This window comes from Aphelocoma coerulescens, chromosome 4A, assembly GCF_041296385.1.
Source record: "Aphelocoma coerulescens isolate FSJ_1873_10779 chromosome 4A, UR_Acoe_1.0, whole genome shotgun sequence".
NCBI lineage: Eukaryota > Metazoa > Chordata > Aves > Passeriformes > Corvidae > Aphelocoma > Aphelocoma coerulescens.
This window is the reverse complement of record NC_091018.1, coordinates 13,251,049-13,276,439: the sequence shown is the minus strand read 5'-3', so window position 1 is coordinate 13,276,439 and position 25,391 is coordinate 13,251,049. Positions and strand designations below refer to the sequence as shown.

The following is a 25,391-nucleotide window of genomic DNA, read 5'->3' as shown; positions in this document are numbered from 1 at the left end:
ATGTTAGCCCCTGTCCACTAGAGTTTTCCATTCTTACATTCCATCTGCCATTCCCTACACTCCCCTTACACCAAAAAAGGAGCTAAGAGCTTTCATCCAAGTGTCCACTCCCAAGATAACTTCATGTGGTCTACACACCAGAATACTTATGAAACTGGAATTCTGTGAAAAATTACACCTTTGACTCTCCTGCTCTCACAACTCTTAAATGGAAACAGTCTCTCCAAGCATTTATTAGATCACATCATGAAAGGTGAATTTACTCAAGCCAGTGTCCAAGTGGTTACCTCCTGCTTTATGCCCAAATTTTAATGTAACTGTCATTAGTTGAATTAAATAGGATGTAACATAAAATGGAAATACACTTAATTTTGTACATCCCCGCCAAATGTGCTAGACCCTGGAGAAATGTCATTATTGTGTGAGTTAGCACAAAGGTCCCTCAAGTCTGAAAAGATTCTCCTCTTCTGGTCTAGCTGAATCTCACACAAGTTCACAGCAGGGCTCACCTGAAGTAGGAAAGAGGCATGATAAAGCCAGACTGCAACTCACACCACTGAATTCCCAAATTCTGTAACTTTCCTTAAGCCTTAAGTTCTCCTACAGATGTCTTGATTTGCAATGGGAGCAACTTGGAGAATGTATACAAACAGAATCGCATGGACTTCAGCTGCTGATAAACTACAGCTTTGGAGGTGGAATTAAAAGAACCCAAACAAACAAACCACAGAAACCCAAACCTAAACAAATGTCAAAGCTGTTTAGTCTCTTCTACTTGCTGTCTATGTGATCATCACTTACCAGGAGCAACAGATGGTGCAGGTGGCCCTGGGGGACCTGGTGGTCCTGGAGGTCCTCGTGGTCCCTCAACTCCCGGCTGCCCAGGTATAGAAACCCCAGGTAAACCTGGATCTCCCTTCTGTCCTCTCTCACCAGGTAAGCCAGGTGGGCCAGGAGGTCCAACAGTAGTGATCCCTAAGATGGGAAGGACTTAGTTCCTTGCTAGCTTAAAGGTTTACATCACATTTTTGCAAGGATGACAATGATTCACATTTTACATTTTTAGAGATGTTTGAAAAATTGACTCGATACTCAACAACTAAGTTTATGATGGAAAAAAAAAAAACAAACCACCACTAATGAAAGGAAGTATTGATGAGACAAAAGAACATATACAAGCTGTAACATTAGAATGATAATGTTCCTCTCTGTGCATATATAAGGCACATACAGGTGTCACAGTTCACTCCCACTGTAGACTCAGATCAGCTCCCACCAGACTTGTGGTACGCAAAACTTTCTCTGTGCAATGCAAAGGATAATGTATGTTATAGGTATGTGATATGAGATAAATTGCCCCCAGGGGCATTAAGAGAGTATCTGATTAGCATCCTCAGTTCACCACAGCAAGGGCAATGAATGTTCATAATTCCTCTCATTATCCCCAGAAGTGCAAGACCTCCCTTCAAGCTCAAAGGTGGCTCTAAGTATTCTGCCTTCTGTTAGAAGGAGTATGTAAAGACTGTGAAGCCAGTCAGACATTTGAGCATACAACTTAATTTAAAACTTGCACTCCTACCTGGAGATCCTGGCAAGCCAGGTGGGCCTGGCCTACCAGAGAATCCACGCTCCCCTTTGGCTCCTGGAAGTCCTGGCAATCCTTTGCTACCTTTTGGTCCCACTGTTGCATCAATGCCTGGTCTTGGAACAACCTGTAAATGTTTCATGCTCATGTGAAACTACTTGCCAAGAAAAGAGTCATTGGAACCGTAAAGAGATGTGAGGGAGGAGAAGTTCAACATACTTTGAACCTTATGCCAATGACAGGATGCTTTCCCCACTCCACTGAAATACCAGGGAAAATTCCAGTAAAGAGCATTCCCCAATAGGAAGCTGTTTGCCTGCCAAGCCAACATAGTTACAACAGGCTTCAGTGAGGCTGACTCAGTCCTGCTGGTCTGAGGTTGTAGTCTAGCCTGTGTTTGTGAACTAGCAAATCCCACAGCACAGAATTGATCTTGAAAGAAGGAAACCATTGTTTCTGCCAGTGTATATATAAAAATTTTACTGGTGCTGTTGGTGTTGTACCTGGAGATAGGACACTCCGACAGCCAAGAACTAAATGAAACAACACCATAAACCAAATGCAGAAAAAAATAAAGGATCGGCAACTTACAATTCCAGGAGGACCAGGGGGACCCATGTCACCTTTTTCACCCTAACAATGAAAATAAGAGCATTTTTGATACTATGCAGCAGTACATAAACAAGTTATTGCAAATATTCCTCAACACTAATAGCAGAGGCAATGCAATTACTACTCAGGCAGAACTGAACTCAGTAATGGCAAATTTTCAATCTATTACAGCAATAATGACAAAAATCCTGGCATACCTTTTCACCATCTCTTCCTGGAGCACCATTTATTCCAGGCCCACCAGGTAAACCCTTCAAGAAAAGGGAGATATAATCACACTCTCATCTTTTCCATATCAGAAGAAAAGCTTATAAAGAGCTTGCTTAGACTAAAAATGTATGAATTACTCACATCCCTACCAGGTTGACCAGGTTCTCCATCTTTGCCAGGCTTTCCCTTCAAAGACAAATATGCATTGAAATAAAATGCTTCAGTGGTAAAGAATTCTTATGGAAATTATGTTACTTGTTTCCCATTTTTCAAGACCCATCTGTATCTAGAATGCAGTCCTTGGGACAAACACATCAAAGACATCAACCATAACCAATAGAATTACCTAAACTGAAGTTACCGTTTTGAAAACCTGAGAACAAAACCATGACAAGTCTCAGAGAAATGCTGGGTGAATACAGCACAAGATGATCTCCAGTTAACTACTGCTGATTCATTGTGTTTACTACTCCTTCTATTTTAACATTAGAGAAATCCTTTATTTGGAAAACAGATCCTAACTCCCTAAATACTAGAATACTGTATTTAATTAGGAAATCAGTATAATATGACTAGTGAAACTAAATAAAACTTCATGTTTGAATTTTAACTCTCCTTTAAATCAACAAAATTTTCTCCTTAGTATTAGATGAAGTTCTGCTCAAAGAAGTGACTTCTAAAAAATATATTATTGCTGAACAGATTTGTCGTTGCTGCAATGAAAGCAGGGCAAGCTCCACTTTGTTCCACTTTTGACCATTCACTGGGCAGACAAATGGCACTTTATTGTCAGAGCTACAGAAGCTGTGTCTGGGGGTGCCTGCTGGAACAGAACTAGAGCAGGTGATTGAGCTTCACCTAGTGAATCTTCCTCAGTGCCAAGATCAGCTCTCAGTCACTGAGAAGCTGATAATAAGACTTCACAGATTTAGTGAATCAGAGTATAATGTGATTTGTGAAGTTTGTATTTACTAGTGATGAGCTCTAACTCTCAAAACTGAGGTTTTAAGATTTCCTGTGAACGTGCAGAACTATCTGAATACTGACATTTTAAAAGAGTATATCTGAAATGGCTTTGAGCCGCACAGAATCCTATGGAGCACTAAAATGCAACTTCAAAGTAACTTAATAGCTAAACTACACTTCCAAGTATGCAACATGCCCAGATTCAGAGTAATAAAACCAAACAAAAATATTAGTAAACAAACTTCTGGCAAAAGGCATCTGACATATCCCTTCAGGACTTTTCTCCTTTTAGATCTTTGCAAATTTATGTGGTTCCCATTTACTTTTGTAGAGAGAAGCAACAATTCAAAACCCACTCAAAATATAATGAGACTTTTGGCTTGGTAAATCTGCTTGTTATGTTCTTTAAAAGAGACAAATCAAAGCCCTTCTATAAATCTCAGTAACTAAGAAGGATTTTATCTTGAGTACCAAACATTTGTTTCCACTGTATTTATTTCCTATGGAAATTGGAAAACCTATCACCAGCATGTTTCTAAACAGTGTTTATATATTGTCTAATTAACCTGAGCAGGATTTGTGTCTTGATTTTCAAAGGGGGCCATTTTGTTGATGAAACTATGCATTCAGAAGTTGTGGAAGTGAAGATACAGAATGTCTTGAGCTGGTTACAGCTTCTCTTTTCTTTGCTGGTCCAGCCCATGTTATTTTTATCCTATTTCTTAGCACTTCTATGATCTTTCTCAGCTTTTCTGAGCTGTGATATCCAAGTACGCTTAAATTTCAGGATTGATTTGAGTCTGTTCAGGAACAAAGAGACTCCTGCTATCCCTAGATAAAGCTATCCCAACTCGTGCCCTCCCCAGATAGCACATAAAGGCAGTCTCCTGGGAGGTGACAAATGGACTTTCAGTTTTAACAGTGTTCAGAGACTTGGTTTTGTGACTCACCTCAGCAAACCCACTGAGAATGAATTTACATAGACCAGGTTATATACACCAATTATTATGTACACCAATCTCATGCTGCTTGGCAACCCAGTACATAGCAAACTGAATGAAGACCCTTTGTAAAAGGTAACAGAAAGCTGCTGCTTCAGACAAGCAGTCCATAAACTTTGAAGGTTTTCACATGTTAACCTGATAACATAATTCAAACTATTTTCTCCTGCCCCCAAACAAAGATCTACATGTAGATAATTCTATGAGAAATCACTGAGAGAGCCATTGCTAGAAGCACTGTCATGACCCCTGTGCATCATCTACGAGTTTGCCAGGTTACAAGGAGAAAAAAAAGCAGTCTCTTACCCAGAGGCTGATGGCCCCAACTGAATTCAACATTTGCTTAATTGTCAGAGATAACACTGAATGGAAAGGTAAGTGTTTGGTTAAACAGACTACTTACTCTTTTGCCTGGTTCTCCTTGCTCACCTTTTTCACCTTTTATGCCACCGGGAAGACCCTGGACACACAAACGTCATCTTAAACTGGGCCCACAAGCCAAAGTAGAATGAAGTTACAGTTCTGATACAGATACAACAAAATAGAACTAAGAGTTCTACTCACAGGAGGGCCTGGTGGCCCAGGAAGTCCTGGTGGGCCTGGATCACCTGGAATACCCTGTCATGCATGAGCAAAGAAAAAGAGGATTAAAGCCTCCATCACTCCCTAGAAGCTCAGTTGATTCTTTTTCCTAAATAGATTTTTTTTTTTTTTGCTGTCATTTACATTCCAAGTTATAAAGGACCATATTTATTCTTTCTTTGTGTGGAATTTCAAGTGCATCTATAAATTTTATTTACTGCTCATCCTGTTTATTTAGATGATTCACTCCACTAAAAACACAACTGCCTCCTAAGTGCACTGCAGCAGCTGGTTTGGTGGCCTGCAGCTGCTATCCAATAATAAAGAGAAGAAAGAAAAAAGGAAGAACAAACAAATGCCAGATCCTGCTGAAATTACAGGAGCAACAGTCATTAGGTTACTGGTAATTGCTGAAATTGAGAGGCCATCAGGATCAAAGTATTTGTCAGAAAACTGTCACAGGATCATTGTGTTAAAAAGTTCTTGTTCTATTTGGTCTTGTTACACCTTTGTACAAGTTATTACATCTTTTCACCATTAACATAAAGAAAAGTTACAGGCTACTGAATCCGCCAGAAGTTTCTATGCAGTTGCCATTATTTTCTTGGAGTCATCCCAGACTTTTACAAGCCCATCTACATGCTTGATTTTAGTCAGAGATCATAGGTGGAGGCACACACCAGAACTCCAACTGCATTTCACCAAAAAGTAACTGTAACGTTGACATTTTTTACCGATTGCGTACTACCAAGTATAAACTTAACTGAAAATAAAAACAAATTTGCAAACTTAGAAATCATTATAAATGTTGGTCAAAGGCAATGCACTCAGAATGTTTATAATTCTTAGTGCTTTAAAAGGATTGTAGGTAGAATGCTTTCACTTTGTACACTTACATAAATTAGTGCAAGTATAATTAGTCCTTCAGGAATCCCTGATGACAGAAGCAAATTACTCTGACCCCAATAAAATCAGATGAATTTTTGCTTCAGCGACAGTGTGGTCAAAATGTCACCTTGTATTTTCTCAGAATCATAAAGACACACAATGCTGCTCTTTACTTTCTGTCCTATTACCCAGTTACAGACAAAACCAGAGACCTTTCTAGGATGACTGTGCACTGCAAGTGTACACCAGCACATAGTTCTAGTTAATGCCTTAGTGGTGCAAGGGTAACAAATGGTTTTGATCAAGATGAAGGGCAGAATTGCCCTATACCCCACTAAAATAAAATACTGGTGTGTCCTAAAGCTTTCTTCTCTGACACGTTTCCCAAGATAAGATGATGGAAAGGAAGAAACTGATCCAAATATCGATGGACGAAACAAATAGTTTAAAGTTCAGTTACTACAGTGATGTTTGCAAAATAATCAGAGCACAAAAATGATCACTCAACACTTTTTCCTCAAAATATCTACCTCAACTCTTGTATTACTCAGGGTGGTATTTCAGATTATCACAAAAACTTCAAGGAAAATGTGACATCCAGGCACCCATGATCCTGCTGGTTTTGCTCAGACTGTCTATGGCACCCAGAATTACACAGTACTGCAGCATGTTCCCCAGTGAAAAAGAAAGAGAAAAAAATGTAGTAACTTTAAAAATGCTAACTCTCCCAATGACCTTCTGGCATTTATGTCTGGGGAGGGATCCATACAAATCAAACCAGTATTCTGAGCTTACTTGTAACAATATGACTGATATTTACTTTTGAGATGCCAGAAACAGGGAAAGCACTTTATTCAGACCACAAGGAATAAAGATCTTGGGGCATCACTAATAACAAAAAAAGAAGAAATTGAATTAAAATTTTTGAAACATTTCTTCACAATGGATGACACAGATGGTTAATTAGTGGGAATCTGAAACCCCAGACTGCTTTGAAAATTGCAGTTCTGGGTGTCCCAAGCAATGGGAGTATTTTAACTGCTTTTAATGTTATTGTGAACTGCCTTTAAGAGAGTTTCTTTGGAATAGCTATTTTACTAAGGGAAGCAACAACTAATGTGACTGGCATGCTTTCTATTAAATGAAAAGTACTCAGGCCTGGAATATTCAGTACTCTGAAAAAAAAAAATAGAACCTCTGCAGTAAGAAGGATGTGATTATATATGAGCCAAACTAACCGAGGCTGCAGCTTGATCACATGCTCGCTGCAGAGGGGTGTAGTGTCCCACTCACCTGATCTCCTTTCTGAAACTCAATGTCATTTGGTCTTTTCTGTTCTCCAATTTGTCCTGGTGGCCCTGGAGGTCCCTGAAGACCTTGTTCACCCTAATGTGTAGGAAGATGCAGTTTGTTACAGGAAATACAAGCAAAAATGGCAAGCATAAGTATTTTTAAAGTAATAAGCAAAAATATCATTATGATCACCTACTCACTTTTTCACCTTTGGGTCCTTGGAAATTCAAACCCATATTACCCTGCAAAAAGTATAACTCATCAGCCCTTGGAAGTCATAAATAAACAGAAAGAAAAGAGTCCACCACCACTATCAATATGAGAAAGACAATACCTTGGGTCCTGGCAGCCCTGGTGGACCAGGAGGTCCCTATTGAAAAAGGAAACCAAAAAACAAGTCACTCAAAAGCACTCTACAAACCCTTGTAGAGAAAAACCCACACAACAATGTTGCAGCTTTGATTCCTGTGAATTATCTCCATTATGACAAGGCATCTTCCTTTGAAAACTCATGCTATTTTACTTCACAAATACATAAGAAACTAGTTCTTTCCTTAAGTGAGAGAGTAAAATGAAATTAAACAGTCAGGCATTAAACGTCCTAGTCTAAATAAGCTAAATCTTATCCCATGTTTCACACAAGTGAGAAGCTTGCACAACGATTCAGCACCACTTAAAGCAAAAAGATGTCAGGAAACAGGTTGTTTCAAAAGTATCTTATTTACACCTGCACAGTAACAGCTCCAGGCTGAACTGAATGCATGGTTGCTGCAGTCTTCATACCAAGTGCTGACTACCATGATCTCTGCAATTCACTGACCTGCCTCTGAGAACACAAAACCAAGTAGTAACTGCCCCATTTAAGGCTTTATGAGCAACAGGTTAAAGAAACTTACCGTCAAACCTGGGGGCCCTGGCGGGCCAACTGGACCTGGTATTCCCACGGAGCCGGGTGGGCCCTGTTGAGGAAGGGGAGGAGGCCATGAGAGGCACCTTTTTATGAAAAAAAAAACCCAGTGAGAGCTGTAAGCTCAAATAACCCAAACAGCTGGCATCCCACACATGTCAAATCAATGTAGCTGACCAATAACCTACAATCTGTGCTTGTGGAAAGGCCTAAAGGGGTGTACATCATGTTAGGAGAGTTCTGCTCTTAACATCAGTGCATCTCTTTGGCTCAGATAAGGGAATGCTTTTTTGTTTGTTTTGAACTACTTTTGTGCTTTCTTTCTCTTCATGCACTGAGAGAGAACAACAAAACACTTTGTGATTCTTCCCAGCCAGTAACAGACAATAGGAAAGCACAGATCAGAGGAGCAGAAATGCTAACAGGCTCAGTCTGGTCACAGAATAGCGTGGGGCTTGCCTTTCTGTACCAGGAAATGGGAGTCTGGCTTCTGGCCAGTTCAGACTGATAGATTCATTTTCGGCTCCCCTTGTTCTTCCACTAAAGCAATGAATGGCTCCATGGGGGAGCACAGGGCCTGGAGTCACTAGCTGTTTTCACAGAGCACTGCTGGGAGAGCAGAAACACTGTTCAGGAGGTGCAACATGAGGAGAACAGCTGAGGCATTACCCTCTCCTTCCCACCATCCAAAACAGCAGCTACAGCCAGAAAGCCAGATGTGACTTTGACTCAGAGTGAAGAAGGGAAGGGAACTCCAGAACTGATACAAAGAATGTCTAGGAAGGGAAAAAGGCAGGGAAAGCAGAGAAGCAAGTCAGTAACTGTGAGTACTGCTGTCTGCTGGATACCACCTTCCTGACCAGGGGACCTTTCTGCTTTCTGTGGGTCACCCTATTAAGAGCAATATGGAATCACGCACTTTCCCTCAAGCCATAAATCAGAAGTACATTAAATATGAGCCCTGCATCTCCAAGAAAACATATGGATCCCCTAGCACCAAAGCTGCCAATTGTGCTGTAATGAAAATACTTTTCATGTTATCTTTTTGGCAGAACACAGCCTAATAGTACTTTATGCAACTTACAGGTATCCCTGGAAGACCTGGAAATCCTGGGTCACCCTTCTGTCCTGGCTGCAAGGATGTAATTATTTCACCTGCTTCACCCTAGAAGAAATACAGTTGACTTTAATTAACAACATGTCTTACAATACCTTATCACCATTTTGACTCCAAAGGGCACATAGTGGCTTCTAAGACTCTAAGACACCCTGAGCTATGCTACACCCTAGCAGTACACTTTAACATAAGCACCAAGAATAGCTCTTTTCAGGAGAGATGAAGATTCTAAATGGCTAAACTAACAATCCTTAAAACGTTTGTTTTATACAAAGACAAAATCAGCATTGATTTAAATTCCAAAAGATTAGGGGATTGAAACACAAACTCTTCACAGAATAAACATTCCAGCTTCATGTGAAAGCAGTGGATAGGACACAACAGAAAAAAGGCTCATTTAGCTTTTTCCAACGTCCCAGCTCATGAGATTAGTGCTGAGTGTGCTGTTACAACAGTTATGCTTCGTGCTCTATATTGAAGCAGTTTCTTAATGATTTCAGGGAATATCTTTGTTTCAAAAGTATATGCTCTGACGAGATTGTCCTTTAATATCTTCAAAACAACTGGGAAGAAAAGGAGCTAAGAAGAACAATTCAGCTTAACAGTCACAATTTTCCAGTACCAGTGTTAAGCTGTCCTCTCAGGAGTAACTCTGTGGGTCAGGTTTCCTCTTAAATAGATTTGAATGAAAACTGATGTTTTGGGCCATGCTCAAATCAGTCAAAGGTACAACAAAACCCTTAAAAAATAAAAGGGCTTCTTAGGGTTCAACATTAGATCATGAGACTCTTTACAACATTAAGAGAAATGGCCATCTATGTAAAATAGAGTACAAAAAAGGAACAAAAGATGTACTATTCTTGTCACTGGATATTTTAGGTCACTGTTGTTTAGTCTTTAGGAGTGTTTTGAGCATGCACAGGCAGACTAATGGTGCATTTGGGTGTTTGTAGACATTTTGTTAACTGGATGCCTCAACACTGACCCTCACAGTCCCAAGGAAACAGCTTCAGAAAACACTCTGCTACTTCTCAAGCTACTAACCCAAACTAAGCTACAGCAGAATTTCCAGTTAGCTGCACTAGAAACACCAAGAATGTCACTCCAGATTCCAGTGGATGCACATGGTCTTGCATGAAACAAGCAGGTTACTCATGGCAGATCACACTGCACACCCATGTCTGGTAAGTACCTGGATGTGTGAGTACAGCACACTTACCTTCATACCTGGCAGACCAGGAGGTCCCTTTGTTTAAAAGAAACAAAAAAAGAAAGATCAATAGAAAGAAATCACTGGTATGTTACTTGCAAACCACTAATCAGATCTACACCATGAGGAAAACATTAAAGATAGAAACTTATAAAAATAAATGGAACAGGGGAAAATAAATTTTTTATGAACTTCAAAATCAAATGGAAAAATTAGAGAAGAACTTTCACAGTGAATGTTGAGCATTAGAAGGATTATATTTCCTTAACAATTTTTTTCTATATTGCCTCCCATTATCCATCCTGTCTACTACACCTCTGTTTGTACTTTGGTTCTGACAGTCACTTTGCAGTACTAACAGTACATCCTTGTGTTCTGTACTGAAAACACCCTACACACTGTCTCTTTTTTCTGACCCATTAATCACTAGTAAGACTCTTTAGATGTACCAGATGTCAGTATCAAGATCTTACTTCTCTGACACATACGCATGTATTTGTATTTTTCTGCAGGTGGTAAAGCATCTCAGCATGTGAAAATTCAAAGGGGTTTTTGAGATTTACCACAGCATACAGCAGAAAAACTCACATTCATTGGACATCTAAAATGTTCTGATTAAACATTTAAAAAAATCCCATTTATTAAAAGAAAAACTGCAAAAAGAGGCTGAAATTTATCTCATTTTTCACACTAGAAGTCTTTCAGTGGATTACAGGTAGTTGATTGGGAAATCTTTTACTTACAGGAGGCCCTTGTAAACCAGGAAAACCTGGACTGCCTGGGAATCCACGCTCTCCCTTAGGGATGAAGAAAATTATTAGCCAAAACCAAACCAAAATATAACAAAACCAGAAAAACAAATTTTCACTCAAAGTCTAGTGTCATTGTTAGCTTATGAATCCAGAATAGCAAATTGTATTGGAACAAGCTATAGAATAATCTTAGTTAATTCATACAACTGATTAAAACAGAAATTTCCACAGTCATGTGTTTCTGCATACTTCCAGGCAAAGTACTGCACTACAGAGATGGAAAACCCATGGAATACTATAGAAGATCAACTTTTCTTCTGGGAAAATCATAACGTGATTCATAATCATAAGTAGCATGTCAGAATAAAGTGACTCCCTCCAACAAAGACACTGAATCAGTATTTTCAATATAATATTATTAAAAAATTAATAATTAAAAAGTCTCACTGCTAAGTAATGAGATTTTCTTGGTAGCAAGAGTCTACTACAATGACAAGACACAGCATCTGAGCTCATTATCAGACACACCTCTCAGCTGTAAGCTATACACTCAAGGATTCGAACACAGTTTAACTATATTGGCTACAGAGTACACAATGTTGTGTCTTGGTGCTGGCAATTTCTGGCAGAACTTGTGCTTTAAGTACCAGACCATGACCCCTTCTCTCAAACAGGTGTCTAAGTCTGAATTATCTTGGAATTACCTGCACAACTCAGTAACAGCAAGTACTGTTGCACTCAACAGACTAAACAAGAGCTCTTTACCATACTATTGTTGCATTAAGATTTTTAAAGGAATTCCACCTTTGTTCCATTGCATCCTGGGATACCCTGAGGTCCTGGTGGCCCATCTTGTCCTGGCAATCCCTTTAAAGTGGAAAAGAGGAAAGAAGAGTTAGATTGCAGGATGCTCTTCTGGGCTTGAAAGACAAAAGGGAATAAATTTCTATCTATACAGCCCATTCCTACTCACAGGAAGTCCTGGTGTTCCTGGAAACCCGGGAAGCCCTGGAGGTCCCTGGAAGGAAATTAACCACATTAACCACGTGTTTGAAACAGTATGGTAGGAATGGGTGTGCAAAAGGATTTACCTAGATTTCACTAAATGTAACTTATTTGTGCAGATGTAAGTGAAGACAGAAAGAAACATCTGAATCACCTGTAAAAAAAAGAATGCCATGCTGACATGGCATTCAAGGTTCTTACCAATCTTTCAGGGAAATAGTCACAAAAACATAGAAAAGACAATGCAGGGCTACTAAAGTAATAGATTATAGATATATAGAGAAAATAAATAAACACAGATGGAAAATGCATGTGGCCAATGAAGTCAAAGATGTATCAATTATCACCAGTTGAGGTGTCTGACAGAAAAAGCACAGGCACAACCTAAAGGACTTCCAGACAAGTCTGCCTCTCCTGTATGGACCTTAGACATAGTGCCTCTACTTCAGAATACATTGAAACAAAGGTACTAGCACTTGTTTAGGTCCTGTATTGCAAAACAGATCAAGTAAGTATTGGGGCTGCTCTCCCTAATGAGTTTATGAAATACAAACAATATGTAAGATTGTATTGCTTATGCAATCTTGTATTAATTATAAAAAGTAGTAAAATCTCTTCTAGCTGGTAGGTAGACTACTCTTCAGATTTGAGTCAGTTTTTTTTCTTGTCAGTCACCACTTCTGTTAGGACCCACTCAATGCCTGTCAGTCTTTATTCATTATTCCAACATATCACCCTAAAACTGCATCAATACTTACTCTGATTCCTTTGGGTCCAATAGGCCCTGGAAGACCATCATCACCCTAAAAAACAACAAAACAAACAAGAACTCACACTCAAGCTGCAGTTTGTCTTTCTATCAAATTAAACAGCAAGCATAAACTGTCCTACATGTTCACAGTAAGTGGACTAAGAGTTATAGTAGTTGTTACTTCCTGCGTTATAGGGTTCAAAATTATTTTAACTTTTGGCGTTGGACTCTGAGCTGAAAAGCATTTTTTCCAGCTGATTAACCATGATTTAGAGGAAAATTTTCCTAAAGGCCACGGTGCTCTCAGGTAGCTGACAATCACAGGGTCAGGCCTCCCATGCAACATCCTCCAGCGGCCTCTTGTGGGCAGAGCAGGGGAGCCACGATTCAACACGGATCAGACTGTACCAGGGTTACTTTGCATTATGATCACCATAGAATCACAATGCAGAACTTTCTATCAAAATCTTCAGAAAATGCATTCATAGAATAAAAGTGTAACAAGAGTTTCTAGTCCAAAACTCCTGTGCTGTTTCACTCTTGTTATATACAATTAATATTCTCTTTTAGTGCAGACTTCCTTTATGTTTTTCTTATCACCTGCCTATTTTTTCCTTTGCTTCTTTTTGATGTGCTTCTGTTAGGTTTATACTGTGAGCATTTATAAAAGAAATGGCTGATCCTGAATATCCTTATGTATGTTAAAGGAAAATATATTCAGAGGAATTTTACTGCTGAATTACACCATCTGAGTGTAATGATGCAATTCAGTAGTAAATAGAAATAAATGGAACCGCTCCAGGGAAAGCCAGGAGCATTCCTCAGCTCTCCGCACATAGATTCAATGAGGCCTTCATTTGCATCACCCCACCCAAACCCAGCCCAGGAATCCCATCCCAGGAATGCCACCAGGTGCAAACAACAGTCTACCTACATGGTGGGAGTCCTCAGGGCAGCTGAGAGCAGAACTCTGCTCTTATCAGTGAACTCTGCTAAGCCAGGATCTCCTTAGTGCAAGGACTAACAAAGCTACATCACAGCACCTTGACAAACCTGTTCTTTGATCCTAATGTGTAGCACCTAGTGGAAGGATACAAGTGCACAGATAGTGCTGGCAAGTGTTTGTGTAGGTGAAGAACTGGATAGGAAACTCAGAGCAATATTTTTCCACTGGCTGACTAGTCAAACTAATCAACCAAAAAAACCTATGTTATACCCCAACATCTGAAGATTTTTACTATGAAACCAATGATAATCAGGAGTTCTGGAATTGCTTAGGATCAGCACTACAATTAAGCAAATGCTGCCCAGAACTTTCATGCCATTCAAGTGAATTGGACATACCTTTGAGCCTCTTGGACCAGGTGGTCCTTCTGGTCCTGGGAATCCAGGCAAACCTGGCTGTCCTTCCAAGCCTGGGAATCCCCTTTCACCCTACAAAAAGAATAGGTGGTAGTGGAGGTGAAATATGACAGAAGCAAAATATGTGATAAAACACACATTTTATCTCTTAGCTTTTCTGTAGGAAGTCATCACACTGACAAACTAACACTGTGACTAAACATCTCACCTGCTTAACTACAGAAATTCCTGAACACAGACATGCATCACCTTTAATTACAGCACTTAAACCGATTTCATAGGGTGCTTATCCCATGCAAGCCCAATACAAGTACTTCTGCATGGAGCTAATACAGTTGGTCTGCTACCTCATCTGAAAAGCAAGACTGTGGAGGAGTGTTACTATCTCAGGCCAGGATATGAAAGGGTTAGTGTGTCCCTGAAGGAGAGAGAATGAGGAATTCGGGAGTGCCAGATAAGGAAAACATTAGGCAAAACCAGATTTTGGAGCAAGCTCTGGCATGAACTGTGTTTGCACACTAAAAAAACACACCTCTGTACAAGAGGCATATCAGATGTGTGAGGGGCAAGCCAGGCTACACAGTGCCTAGTAATCTCAACCTGGTCACTCTTCTTCACATTTTTGTTAGAGAAAGTAGCATCTACAAATGGTTGCTAGAACTGATTTTTAGCAGAGGGTTGGCCTTGTGTGTCATCTAAGGCTGAAGAACTGTTCTCTAAAATGCAACTATGCCAAGGTCTCCACTCTAAACAATCATGGAATGGGGAAGCCAAGGCCTTGAAAGAAAGAGGAACATGAAGCCAAACAGCTAAGAGAAACAGAAGAGGCAACAACAGATGCTAGTGAACTGTAGTATTGAAACTGAAATGAGTATTTTCCAAGCCCACTTTGAAAGTGAGCAGCAACAATGAGAGCCTTGCATGAGGAAACTGTTGCCAGGGCAACTCCTGTGGAGTTTACCAGCAAATTACCCCCAAAAGCAAACAGATTGTTTGAAGGACTGTGCTTGGGGACAGTTGAGGGAGTACATCAGACATGTCCTACGGGAACTTACATCAAAGTTCAAAATAATTGCAGTGGAAATCGCTGCACTATAATACCTATTTTTGATAAAAATTGGTTAAAGAAACGTGGCAAACTGGGTGGGAAGAGAAACCATGCTGATCCAGTTCTGAGTGGGTGGTTTTTTTTATTGTTTTCTACTTAAACAGCCCATAGATGATTCCATAAGTGACAACAGTTTTCAGATGTTGCTTCTGCCCCAGATTTTTCTTATTGCCCACACCATACTGATTTTCATGAAGATTTGTATGCTACAAATTTGAGAGAAAAAACTGCCTGCTCACTGCAGAAACATACTGAAACTGAAAAGAAACATACCAAGTCTTCCACAAAGTCAATGCCAAAAAAGACATTAAATCGTTGGAGATACAATGAGATTGAAGTTCCTGGTTAGTGTGCAGTGAATTTTCTTATAAATGCAAAAACTCACTAGCCAGTTCTGCTTACACAGAAAGAACTGAGGAAGTTTGGATACTTCTTGTTTCAGACTGGAAGCTACTAAACTAAAACATAAATAACAAAGGTTTAGGTCAACTCAGATCTCCTCTTCCAATCCTGAAAATAAAGATTGTTTCCATAGCAAAATAAAGATGCACCAGCTATAGAACCACCATTCACTTGGAGAATGGGTGAGGAGTCAGATTCTGATCTTAATTGCCCTCAATCAGCTACACCAATACAGCAAAACTGCCAGCTCACAAGCTTGAACATGACTGTTGCTTGGGGGATAGAAAGAAAAAAATATAGTTGGGAAACACCCTAAAATTATGCTTTGCCACAGCAAGATATAGCCAATTAAACAGGGATACAGAAAAATTTGGCAGAGTTCCATGTACTCTAATAATAGGACACAAGCAGGGATAGATGCAGTTTTAAAGCATGCACAAGTCATTCACATTTCTAGAATTTATTCTCCAAAATTATGTATTTATAAATAGACAGTATGGGGAGAGAAACCAGAATAATTACTTACATTGATGTGGTATACTTATGGAAAAAAAAAATTAAAAATTGGAGAAAAAAAAAATCAGAAAAGCAGTAGTTGAACAGCCCATTTTAATGCCTAAACACATGCAAGAACATGGCTGTAACATTTCACAAGAGAGGCACATACTGGCTTCCTGTCCTTGCTATGAAAATAGCGAACTTTGGAGACTATAACACTTAACTATGGGTGGCTGCTCAAAATTAAATCAATGCACAAATGTCCACAGTAATATTAAGATACACAGCATGGAAGAAGTAATGCCATAGCCACCCATATTGTTCTCCACCTTTCTAAACAATAGGGTGAAAATAACAGCTGTCTCAGATTATAATGCTAGCCAACAAATTCTTCTCAACTTGAAGAGCACTAATTTAACACATTTAAAACTACAGTATCTAATGAAGACATATGCAAAACAAACACAGTGTTAGAAGTGACAGCTTAATGCAGCAAGGAAGCCCCCTCTGACAGGACTTGCATGCTTCAAAACATATCAAATTTCGTCAGGATGTCATTTGTGGCTTCTTTTGTAAGATGAAACGGTTGAGGTTTAATGCTCAGTGGTGACTTATTGGGATTGTAAACATTTCAGTATGCAGGGTCACATTCATACAGTTCAGGTCAACAGTTATGAAGCACAGACACCTACCATGGAATTATTCTTGACAAAGTGATTAAAATCGGAGAAGTTTTAACTCCTTCTTAGGAATTTGTATACAACAGTGAAAAGAAAAGTTGAGCTTGGATCACAACTGGACTAAATTTTATCATGATAAAGGCAGAAGGAAATAGGCATCTTGAGGACAAACACGGATAATTTTCTTCTGAGACTCAGAATTTCCAGGAATACACATCCAATGAGACCAAGAGTATGATACCACAGAATATGTGGCCTCACCTTGAGGTGATCAAATCAGATCAACTGTCCCCGTATTTGTCAAAAATAGCATAATTAGCAGCTATTTTGAGGGGAAACTGCATTTTAGGTTCTGTGAAAAACAGAGTCCCACCTTAAGCTAGGCGTTTCTATCACAGCCACAGCATTGTGCTGCAACATAAACTGTGTGAAGGAATTGATTAGGCTGAAAACTGGTAAAATTTACAAGGAAACTTTTTTTCAGTGAGATCAGTTCACCAACTGCTCTGAGCAGGGCCTCCCAAGCCCCAGAGGAAATTGGGAATACCTGGCTAGGGGAAGGTATGAAAACCATTTCAGCAGCAGCACTTACGTGAAACCCACAGTAGTCCTGGGCTAAGTGCCCCCAGCCCTGGGCTCTCAGCCTTTATCAGCTGGAGCAGCTGAGACTCAGTACCACCCCCTCCTCTTCTACCCCAGTCTTTAGCAAGCTGATCTTATCAGCAGCTTTGGATCTTCTTTTCAGAAGAGGTAAAAGCAGCCCAATAATCTGCAAGTCTTACTGGTTTGTTTTAGAAATTGCTCTGTGTGCAGCATCTGCCCTGTTTATTTCTTCAGCTAGCTACTCAGGAACAAGCTTTTAAGCATTAAAGCAGGTTCATCTCAAAAGCGCAGAGCAATATTTAAAACCCAGTTGCCTCAGTGAAAAGTATATACTTCCTATAGTTGAAGAGTAAGAGCAATTCCTATAATCACCTATATGTAACATTTAAATCATACATTTCAACTTTAACACCTTTGCCAAATCTAGTTCATTTCTGAGCTGCTTACTTTGAGTAAAAACAAACTGGCTCCCAGCTGCAATCAATTTTTACTGAGTTCTCTTTTCTTCATTATTTCATTTTAGGCATGCTTGGACTTTCCTCATTTTACATTTAAGTTTAGTAAGGTGGGTTTGGGAAGATGAAGAAAACTTAAGTGCACTGATTTTTGTCAGCTGTTGTACTGTGGGTTTCAAAAAAAGCTCACTGTGCTTTGATTCTTCTAGAGATAATGTGCTACTTGTGCTACAGGGGCACATGGCAGAGCCTGAGTTAAAGAAGAATCATTGGCAGCATGGGAGCAATTAAATTAGAGCTGTGGCTCCCCTAAGCATGCTAGACAAGAAAATAGTCTTCCTATTTGTTACAGCTCAATTTGTATTCCTGTACCTGACCTGTTAAAATTGGGATACCCTAAAGGGAATGCTATGATGCTTAGGAAGAAGGCTACTTGTGAGTCTCAGAAGGAATGCATTAGGCTCTGCTAAGCTGAACAAAGCAGCACTTCTTAGCTGACAATGCAAGTGAGCAGCGACTTGGATGCAGATGCCGGTTTAGGGCCAGAAGTGAAGCCCAGTGGAACAAAAGGCAGGGCTCAGCAGAGTGCATTAGACAAGGTTCCTCCTCTCTTCCCAGTACAGAACCAGGCTCCATATGCCTGACTTCCAGAACATCTTCAAATACATTGTCACACTCCTAGTGGGAGAATCAAAGAGGGGAGTTTATATAAATAGCTCTTTGTCTTGTGCTCTTCTCACACCAATTAGGCAAGGAGCTGTAGAGTGTGACTCCTGGTTCAGAGGTCACTGCAGAAGGAAGCAGTATTAGATTTGGAAACTTAGATCAAATGTAGAGACCACAGTGATACACTGTGAGGGATCAAGCTAATCATCTTAAGACAGCCCTTGATGTCTTGTAGTAGTATAAGAATCCAGGAAGATTCAAACAAACAATTCAAAACCTAAAAAAACCAAAACAAAGAATTTATAAGATAAAGCATTAGGATTTCAGGGACAGATCTTGGGGTTCTCCAGAGCTGAATTGCTGACTCCAGCAATGCAACAAATACCGAGGGCTTTGTAATTACAGGGCAACTAACATAATAGCTCAAACAAGTTCCACTTGCAACACATCATACCTAGGAATATGGGCTTTCTTTTCATCCTTCCTTTACATAAGGTACATGATGGGTCTGCAAGCTTCAGAAGGGCTGTTTAAAAACCCTCTGGCATACCTCAGGATTATGCTGTGTTTACCTTGGCTGCAGTGGAAATGAATCACAGTTTCCAAATTTCATATCCATTCTAAGGACAGATTGCATTACATCCACACTAACCAGACAACAGCTGCTTGCTCAGTAAATTCACAAAATAGCTGTGACAAGCCCAGAAAAAAGCCAGCTTAGAATTATAGAAAGGTTCTCCAAACCTGTACCTGCAACAATACCTTCTATGCATTGGGCATAGAAGTCTGATGTTTAAGTGCCTTCAAACTGAACCAGAAATAACTTGTGACTAGTGTTACAATGCATCTGGTTTGGGCACCTCCATCTGAAGATCCCCTAGGAACGTTAACCAGGTTCATGTTTGGCTAACCAAATCTAACTTGGAAATCTTGCCATCAAGGGAATACCATTCTTCACTAGGTATGTAAATTGGGAATATACTCAATGAACTAAAAGCAAGCAAATGCCAAGGAATGACCTCATCTATCTGGAGCGATCTGGATGGCAGGTGTGGCATCAAGCATTACCCCGAGTTTTGGACAGCTGCCTTGTTTAACCTGAGCCAATAGTAAAACTCTGCACCAGCACATTATAGTGCCAGTGCAGTGACTGATTGTTTTGCATTACTTTTGTTCATTTAAGGTTACATTTGTTTATGCAACTCAAAAACCACCCTTGAAATATGTCCGAAATTAATCTAGAGCACTGAAGCCCTCCTAGAACCTTGCTAAGAAAGGGTAAGTGGTTTCATAAGACATGCTTATCAAACTCTGTTATCAGTTCACATCTTTAAGATGACTCCACTGTATCTCAAGCAAACTGTTTACAAGACAGAGTGGAAGCATTTCTGGCAGCCTCTGCCCCTTGCAGTGATCACATCCCATTCATTCCCTGTGACAACAGCAGTGACATGGGAACTATTTAACCACAATTCACTTATAACCAGGCTCCTCACACTTGAGAAAAGGCTTGATTCAGGCAAGTACTGAGCTGTGTATCTACAGTGCACTGTAACTAAAAGAAATGCTGAGCACCTGCTGTATCCTCGAAGAAAAATATTGTAAAACAATAAGAAATAATGGTGACAAATGTGAAGTACTGTACAGATACACTGAGAACAGGCAGTGGAGACTGGAAGTCAAAGCTGCAAGGAAGCAGGAAAGCTCCAAGATGTCAACATGCATCTCTCGGCCTTAGGACACCATCTGGGCAGACCAAAACATTTTGTTGCACCTGAATGAGGGACACAGAGATGCTTTTTGGAGTGGGGATCTGCTTGATCCAAGAATACATGTTTGGCCATTAACTAGCTGCTTACTTGGGTGGCAGCTAACTGTGTTGGGAAAGCTTTATCTGAATTTTGTCACTTCCATGGTCTAGCTCACATCTAGTAATAGCAACCATCATCTTTGCATCCAACTGTACAAATTACGAGGTGAAAAGCAGTGCAAGTTCAGAATGCCTTAGTGAGCATCAACTACTTATGAACTGGCAGTGCAAGAAAAGAGGGAAAACAACCCACACTCAATTTTAAAATCCCACTGAAGCATTACTAGCATGATTATTACTGTACATTCCACACCTTAGCTTGTTAACACTAAGTAGTTAGTGTAGGCAGGCCTTGGCTGTAATTAGGAATTCTTTTTATTTTACTAGGATTTGTCTCTTCTCTGTTTTTTTACATTTTTTTAAATTGTCAGATAGATGGAAAAAATCTGTGCATTAATTCCCCATTCTTGAGAAAAAAATGATATGAAAATCTTATACTGTCAGATGGACCAGTCAGTCTGACTCAATATCTGAAACTGTTAATGCTCTGATGCTCACACTACCATCAAAGAAAAAAAGATATGAGCAAGAAGCAAAGAACTATCATCCATAAGCTTCAGTTATCTTTAGCTGGCATATGGCTCAGTGGTTTGTGCACTGGTCTGACAGGTAAAAAAGAAAAAAAAATAGGAATATTTACCTTTTCACCTTTTACTCCACTGCAATCACATTTGGATAAAGATGTACATCCATGGCAAGCCTTTAAAGACATAATGGAAAAATAAATGTTTTTAATTGGCAAAAGATTATATGAAAGCTTTAATATTGTCACAAAAAGTTAAAAAGTTAGTCTACAATATAAACCTACAAAGTTCGTCCTCGAGCCATTATACAAGTGTTCAAAGCAGACACAATTAACTGAAAGTTCAATCACCTTTGATAATATTTATGTTTGTTTGTAAATATTTTACAGTTAGTTTTAGACTTCCAAATTTATGCTTAAGCAGTACAATGCAACATCTATAGCCAAAAGCACCAGCACTTTATAAAACAGGCTCTTCAGCACATCTCCCGCTGAGAACAGCCCAGTTATGCTTCCCACCAGTAGATGTCAGGTTTTGCACAAGAGTTTAAACAAGCCTGAAGCTTCTGAGCATATTTGTGATGGTTATTAAGATAAATACTACATGATTAATTCTTCCCCCCCACAGCTCAGTTACTGAGAAAACCATTTTAAAAACTCTAGATTTCATGCAGCTGCATCCACACACCAGTGCAAAGCATGACAAACCAGCTATAACAGCCTCTAGCATAAGGTAACAGGTAACTGAGTGACAGTTGGATTTCAAGGGGTTCAGAGGAGAGGGATATAGAAGGTTGGTTTACAGAGAAGATCCAAGTTAAGTAACCCTTCCATACCACATTTGCTTAGTTTGTATTCTTCCACCCCCATTCTAACACGGGATATTCATTACAGCCCTGTGTTGATCTCAGGGTTACAGAAGTGAGACTTCTAGAAGAAATATTTTTTTGGTAGAATGTTTCTACATAATACATCTTTCAGACCTCTTTACAGTTAAAAACTATGAGCCATATTAGAAGATACACTACCTGAAATACTTCAGGGTTCAACTTGCTCTGAGAACAGGTGCAGCATTATATTAAAAACACAAAGCATACACTTTAAAAGTTTGAAAAGCTGAGCATCTGAGGTACTCCCCTTCAGTAACCGTCAGAGAACATTATGTACAAAGTTTCAATCAAGCAAGAAACCAGTCGGTATGTCAGACCTGAAATACACCCACACTTGAATTCTAGTCTTCATTACCACAGAAGCATTTAGAGACATGACCCATCCCCTACCTGGCTTTAGGAATGTCCTGGCTCTTAGCCTAAACATACTACCAAGCATCAGACTGAAAACACAGAAGTGGCTTAATTCACCTGGAGCTACAAAATCCCAGGATCAATTAAAGCATCTTGCAGCAAAAGGCAGAGCTTTGAGATTTAAGTCCAGCAGTAGCGTTACATGACATGACTAGGGTGTCTCTCCCAATCTTCCATGTGGCTTTTGTAACCAGTTTCTTGATTTTATGTATATGAAAACTCAAAATTCTTAGTTAAGAGGGATTTACTGAACCCTTTCCTAAAATGAAATGGAACCTTCCTAGCCAGGCTTTCAAAGATCAGGCTAGACAAAGGCCTGAATAACCTGCCCTGACCTCATGGCTGTCCTTGTTTGGAACAGGGTGTTTGGCTAGATATCCTTCTGATGTCCCCCTTCAATCCCAGTTATCCTAGGAATTTGGTATCTGATCTCTTTCACTTTTAAAAACGAGTTTTAAAAAAGCAAATTCCTTGTGAACGAGTTTTAAGATTAATCTCTTTAACAAAGCTTCGTTTAAAAGGGATTAACTGTAGTTACATGCAATATTCCCTTCCCTCACAGTACAAACCTGGCTCACTGTGCCACAGTGCTGATTCTGTATTACAAGGATAGAACAGTGAGAGCAACGTGGAAAACCTCTGCTGCCTCCAAGAGGTGGGGGAAAAAAATAAACTACATCAGTACTCATCAAAACCAACCAAAAACTGTGGTAGAACACACACGGGCTAAAATAACACACATACATGAAAAGCATGATCAAGTTCCTACACAGAGGAGGATTTATTCAGCGCATGGAACAGAAGAGACTCATTTAGTCTTCCTTACAGCTTCCTCAGAATGTTTCTAATAGAAATTTTCTCATTTTTCAGGTACAAGGGAACTGTTGGGGTGAACAGGGAGCAAGTGAAGTTGGGAGGGAAAAAGATGGTATGAGATTACACTGCTCCTTCACGAAACAAGTTAGAGGCGCACAATGTTGTGAAGGTGAGTTTTCAGACAGTTAAGCTCAGCAGTCTCTACCTTTTGCTACTGTAGCTACACAGGAAAAATGCAGAAGAATACTTTGTTAGCACTTACACACCTTTAACAGTGGGTCAGCATCAAGACCACATGAAATAGATCTGATTCATAAAACAAATAAAATCATGAAATAATTTGGTATGGAAGGAACCACTCAAAGCAGGGCAACTTAGGCAGTTTGCACAGGTCCTTGTCCAGCTGCACGTTGAATAACTACAGTGGTGGAGATCCCACAGCTGCTTTAGGCCCTGGATTTGGTGTCTGCTTGCCTTTACGTTGAAGCTGTTCCTCCACAAAATCTCTCACCAGAATTCCTTATGTTGCAACTTGTATCCACTAAAAGTTTCATGTGTAAAGTTTCTGAAAAATGTGCTTCTCTTCCTTATTCTGTTTGAACCAAAGTGCTTTCATTTAATCAATGTAGGGTTTCTTTTTAAATCTGTGACTATCTTCCAAAGCAATTTATGTATTCAGACTGGATTTCTTATGCTTTGAGTAGCCTCTTAACCTGCATAATTAGCCTGTCTTGGAGAGTCAGGAGTACTTGCTGAATGCTTTCTGACAAATGGTTTTGGATATCCAGTTCAGATGCATTACTTGCAGGAAGGAAACATGGTCTTTCCCAGACAGCAGTGAAGGGAAGCTAAAGGTCTGTAATCAGAAAACTCTTCAAATACCCACTGTAATCAAATGGTAATAAGTTTTTGGCATAAATCCTGGAAAGACCTATTCACCCACAAGCTTATCAAGAAGTATTCCCCCGGTAGAGTCACTTATCTTCCTGTACAAAAGCTGTTATTTGCCAGATTGTGTTTCTTATTTGCATTAACTTGCATCCGCACCAAATTATAAGTATTCTTAATTAAATAGTTTGAAGAAAAAAAAGCCCTGAGAATCTGTATTATATCAAGATCAATTCACGCTACTTAGAGATCTTATTGCTGTATAGCTTAAAAAACCCCCCTAAAGTAAAACATGATGGCACAGAGAAAAAAACAAAAAAACTCTGAGTGAAAGCTTTCTTCTTGTTTAGACTTTTCAGTAATCTCAAGGCCTTTTTTTTAAACTTGGCAAAGCAGGCACAAAAATTGCACTACAGGAGACTGCATACTGCATAACAAGTTAGCACAAGTTTGAAAGCCACTCCGCAGCCAGAGGCTAGAGTTTTTTGATGTCACTGAATTAGTTGTGCATTTCACATGATTGCCATGAAAATCTAGGCTCCATACTATGCATAGAATATTTGGAATTTCTCCTGCATATGAACAGTAAGTAATCTACACTTCAATCAAAGAAAGAGAATGGATGCAATGACATTCCAAATGTAGAAAAATCTACATTAAGAGCAAGATTTAGATGGCTACCATCAGTAGTTTACCCTTAGTAACAGGTTAACCATCACTAGGTTCTGAAAATTATGTGACCTTCTGGGTTTCCAGATATGGAAAACTGAATGACTCCAAACCTCAGGGAACTCCAAGTTACACTCAGTACACAATGCAGTTGGAAAACCAAGCAAGACTCCTGCCTTGTATTATTATTTTGCAGCTAGATGCCTTCAGTAGCAGTTCAGTTCCTGGCTCTGGCCAGTAGGACACATTGTCTTAGCTGACAGAAGATGGTAAAAAATATGTGATATAATAGTGAGCTGTAGCTTGATCATAAGAGCTGGTCACAATCTCCATATCTATCAAAACCTTTCTGTTTTCAAATACACAAAGATGAATAAGGAATCAAAGCAGCTTTTAAGAACTCAAGACAAACTGTTTAGATTTGCTCCTCACTGTATTCCTGTTGCCTCCCCCCTCACGTACCTGTAAAGCTGAATGCACTATCACTGCTATTTCCTATGCTGTGACTTTTCCATAGCAAGACACAATCAAAGACTCTAATTAATCTATTCAAGTTTAGCTAATCCTTTCACTGGATTTTCCTGACAGCTTCTACCCCATTGAATCTGTGTGTGGAGAGCAAGTTCTTTTCATTAGTATATAAAAGGAGGGATGGTATTGGTTTACTG

General features: G+C 39.5%; 1 protein-coding gene across 4 annotated transcripts in view; it reads right to left on the bottom strand.

Annotated features, from left to right (window-relative positions):
- COL4A5 (collagen type IV alpha 5 chain) overlaps nt 1-25,391 on the bottom strand; it is an 80,922-nt gene that overhangs the window by 34,274 nt on the left and 21,257 nt on the right. For all 4 annotated transcript variants that reach the window (XR_011150938.1, XM_069015379.1, XM_069015380.1 and 1 more), the window contains exons 2-20: nt 21,164-21,223; nt 14,224-14,313; nt 12,887-12,931; nt 12,097-12,141; nt 11,928-11,990; nt 11,115-11,168; nt 10,381-10,407; nt 9,129-9,209; nt 8,034-8,096; nt 7,472-7,507; nt 7,338-7,379; nt 7,138-7,230; nt 4,939-4,992; nt 4,778-4,834; nt 2,549-2,593; nt 2,395-2,448; nt 2,177-2,218; nt 1,580-1,712; nt 802-975 (exon numbers count right to left, since the gene is read on the bottom strand). Coding sequence is in view for 3 of the 4 variants with exons in the window: in XM_069015379.1 (XP_068871480.1) it covers nt 802-975; nt 1,580-1,712; nt 2,177-2,218; nt 2,395-2,448; nt 2,549-2,593; nt 4,778-4,834; nt 4,939-4,992; nt 7,138-7,230; nt 7,338-7,379; nt 7,472-7,507; nt 8,034-8,096; nt 9,129-9,209; nt 10,381-10,407; nt 11,115-11,168; nt 11,928-11,990; nt 12,097-12,141; nt 12,887-12,931; nt 14,224-14,313; nt 21,164-21,223 (1,258 nt within the window). In the remaining variant the exon portion in view is untranslated. The remainder of the gene's footprint in view (nt 1-801; nt 976-1,579; nt 1,713-2,176; nt 2,219-2,394; nt 2,449-2,548; nt 2,594-4,777; nt 4,835-4,938; nt 4,993-7,137; nt 7,231-7,337; nt 7,380-7,471; nt 7,508-8,033; nt 8,097-9,128; nt 9,210-10,380; nt 10,408-11,114; nt 11,169-11,927; nt 11,991-12,096; nt 12,142-12,886; nt 12,932-14,223; nt 14,314-21,163; nt 21,224-25,391) is intronic.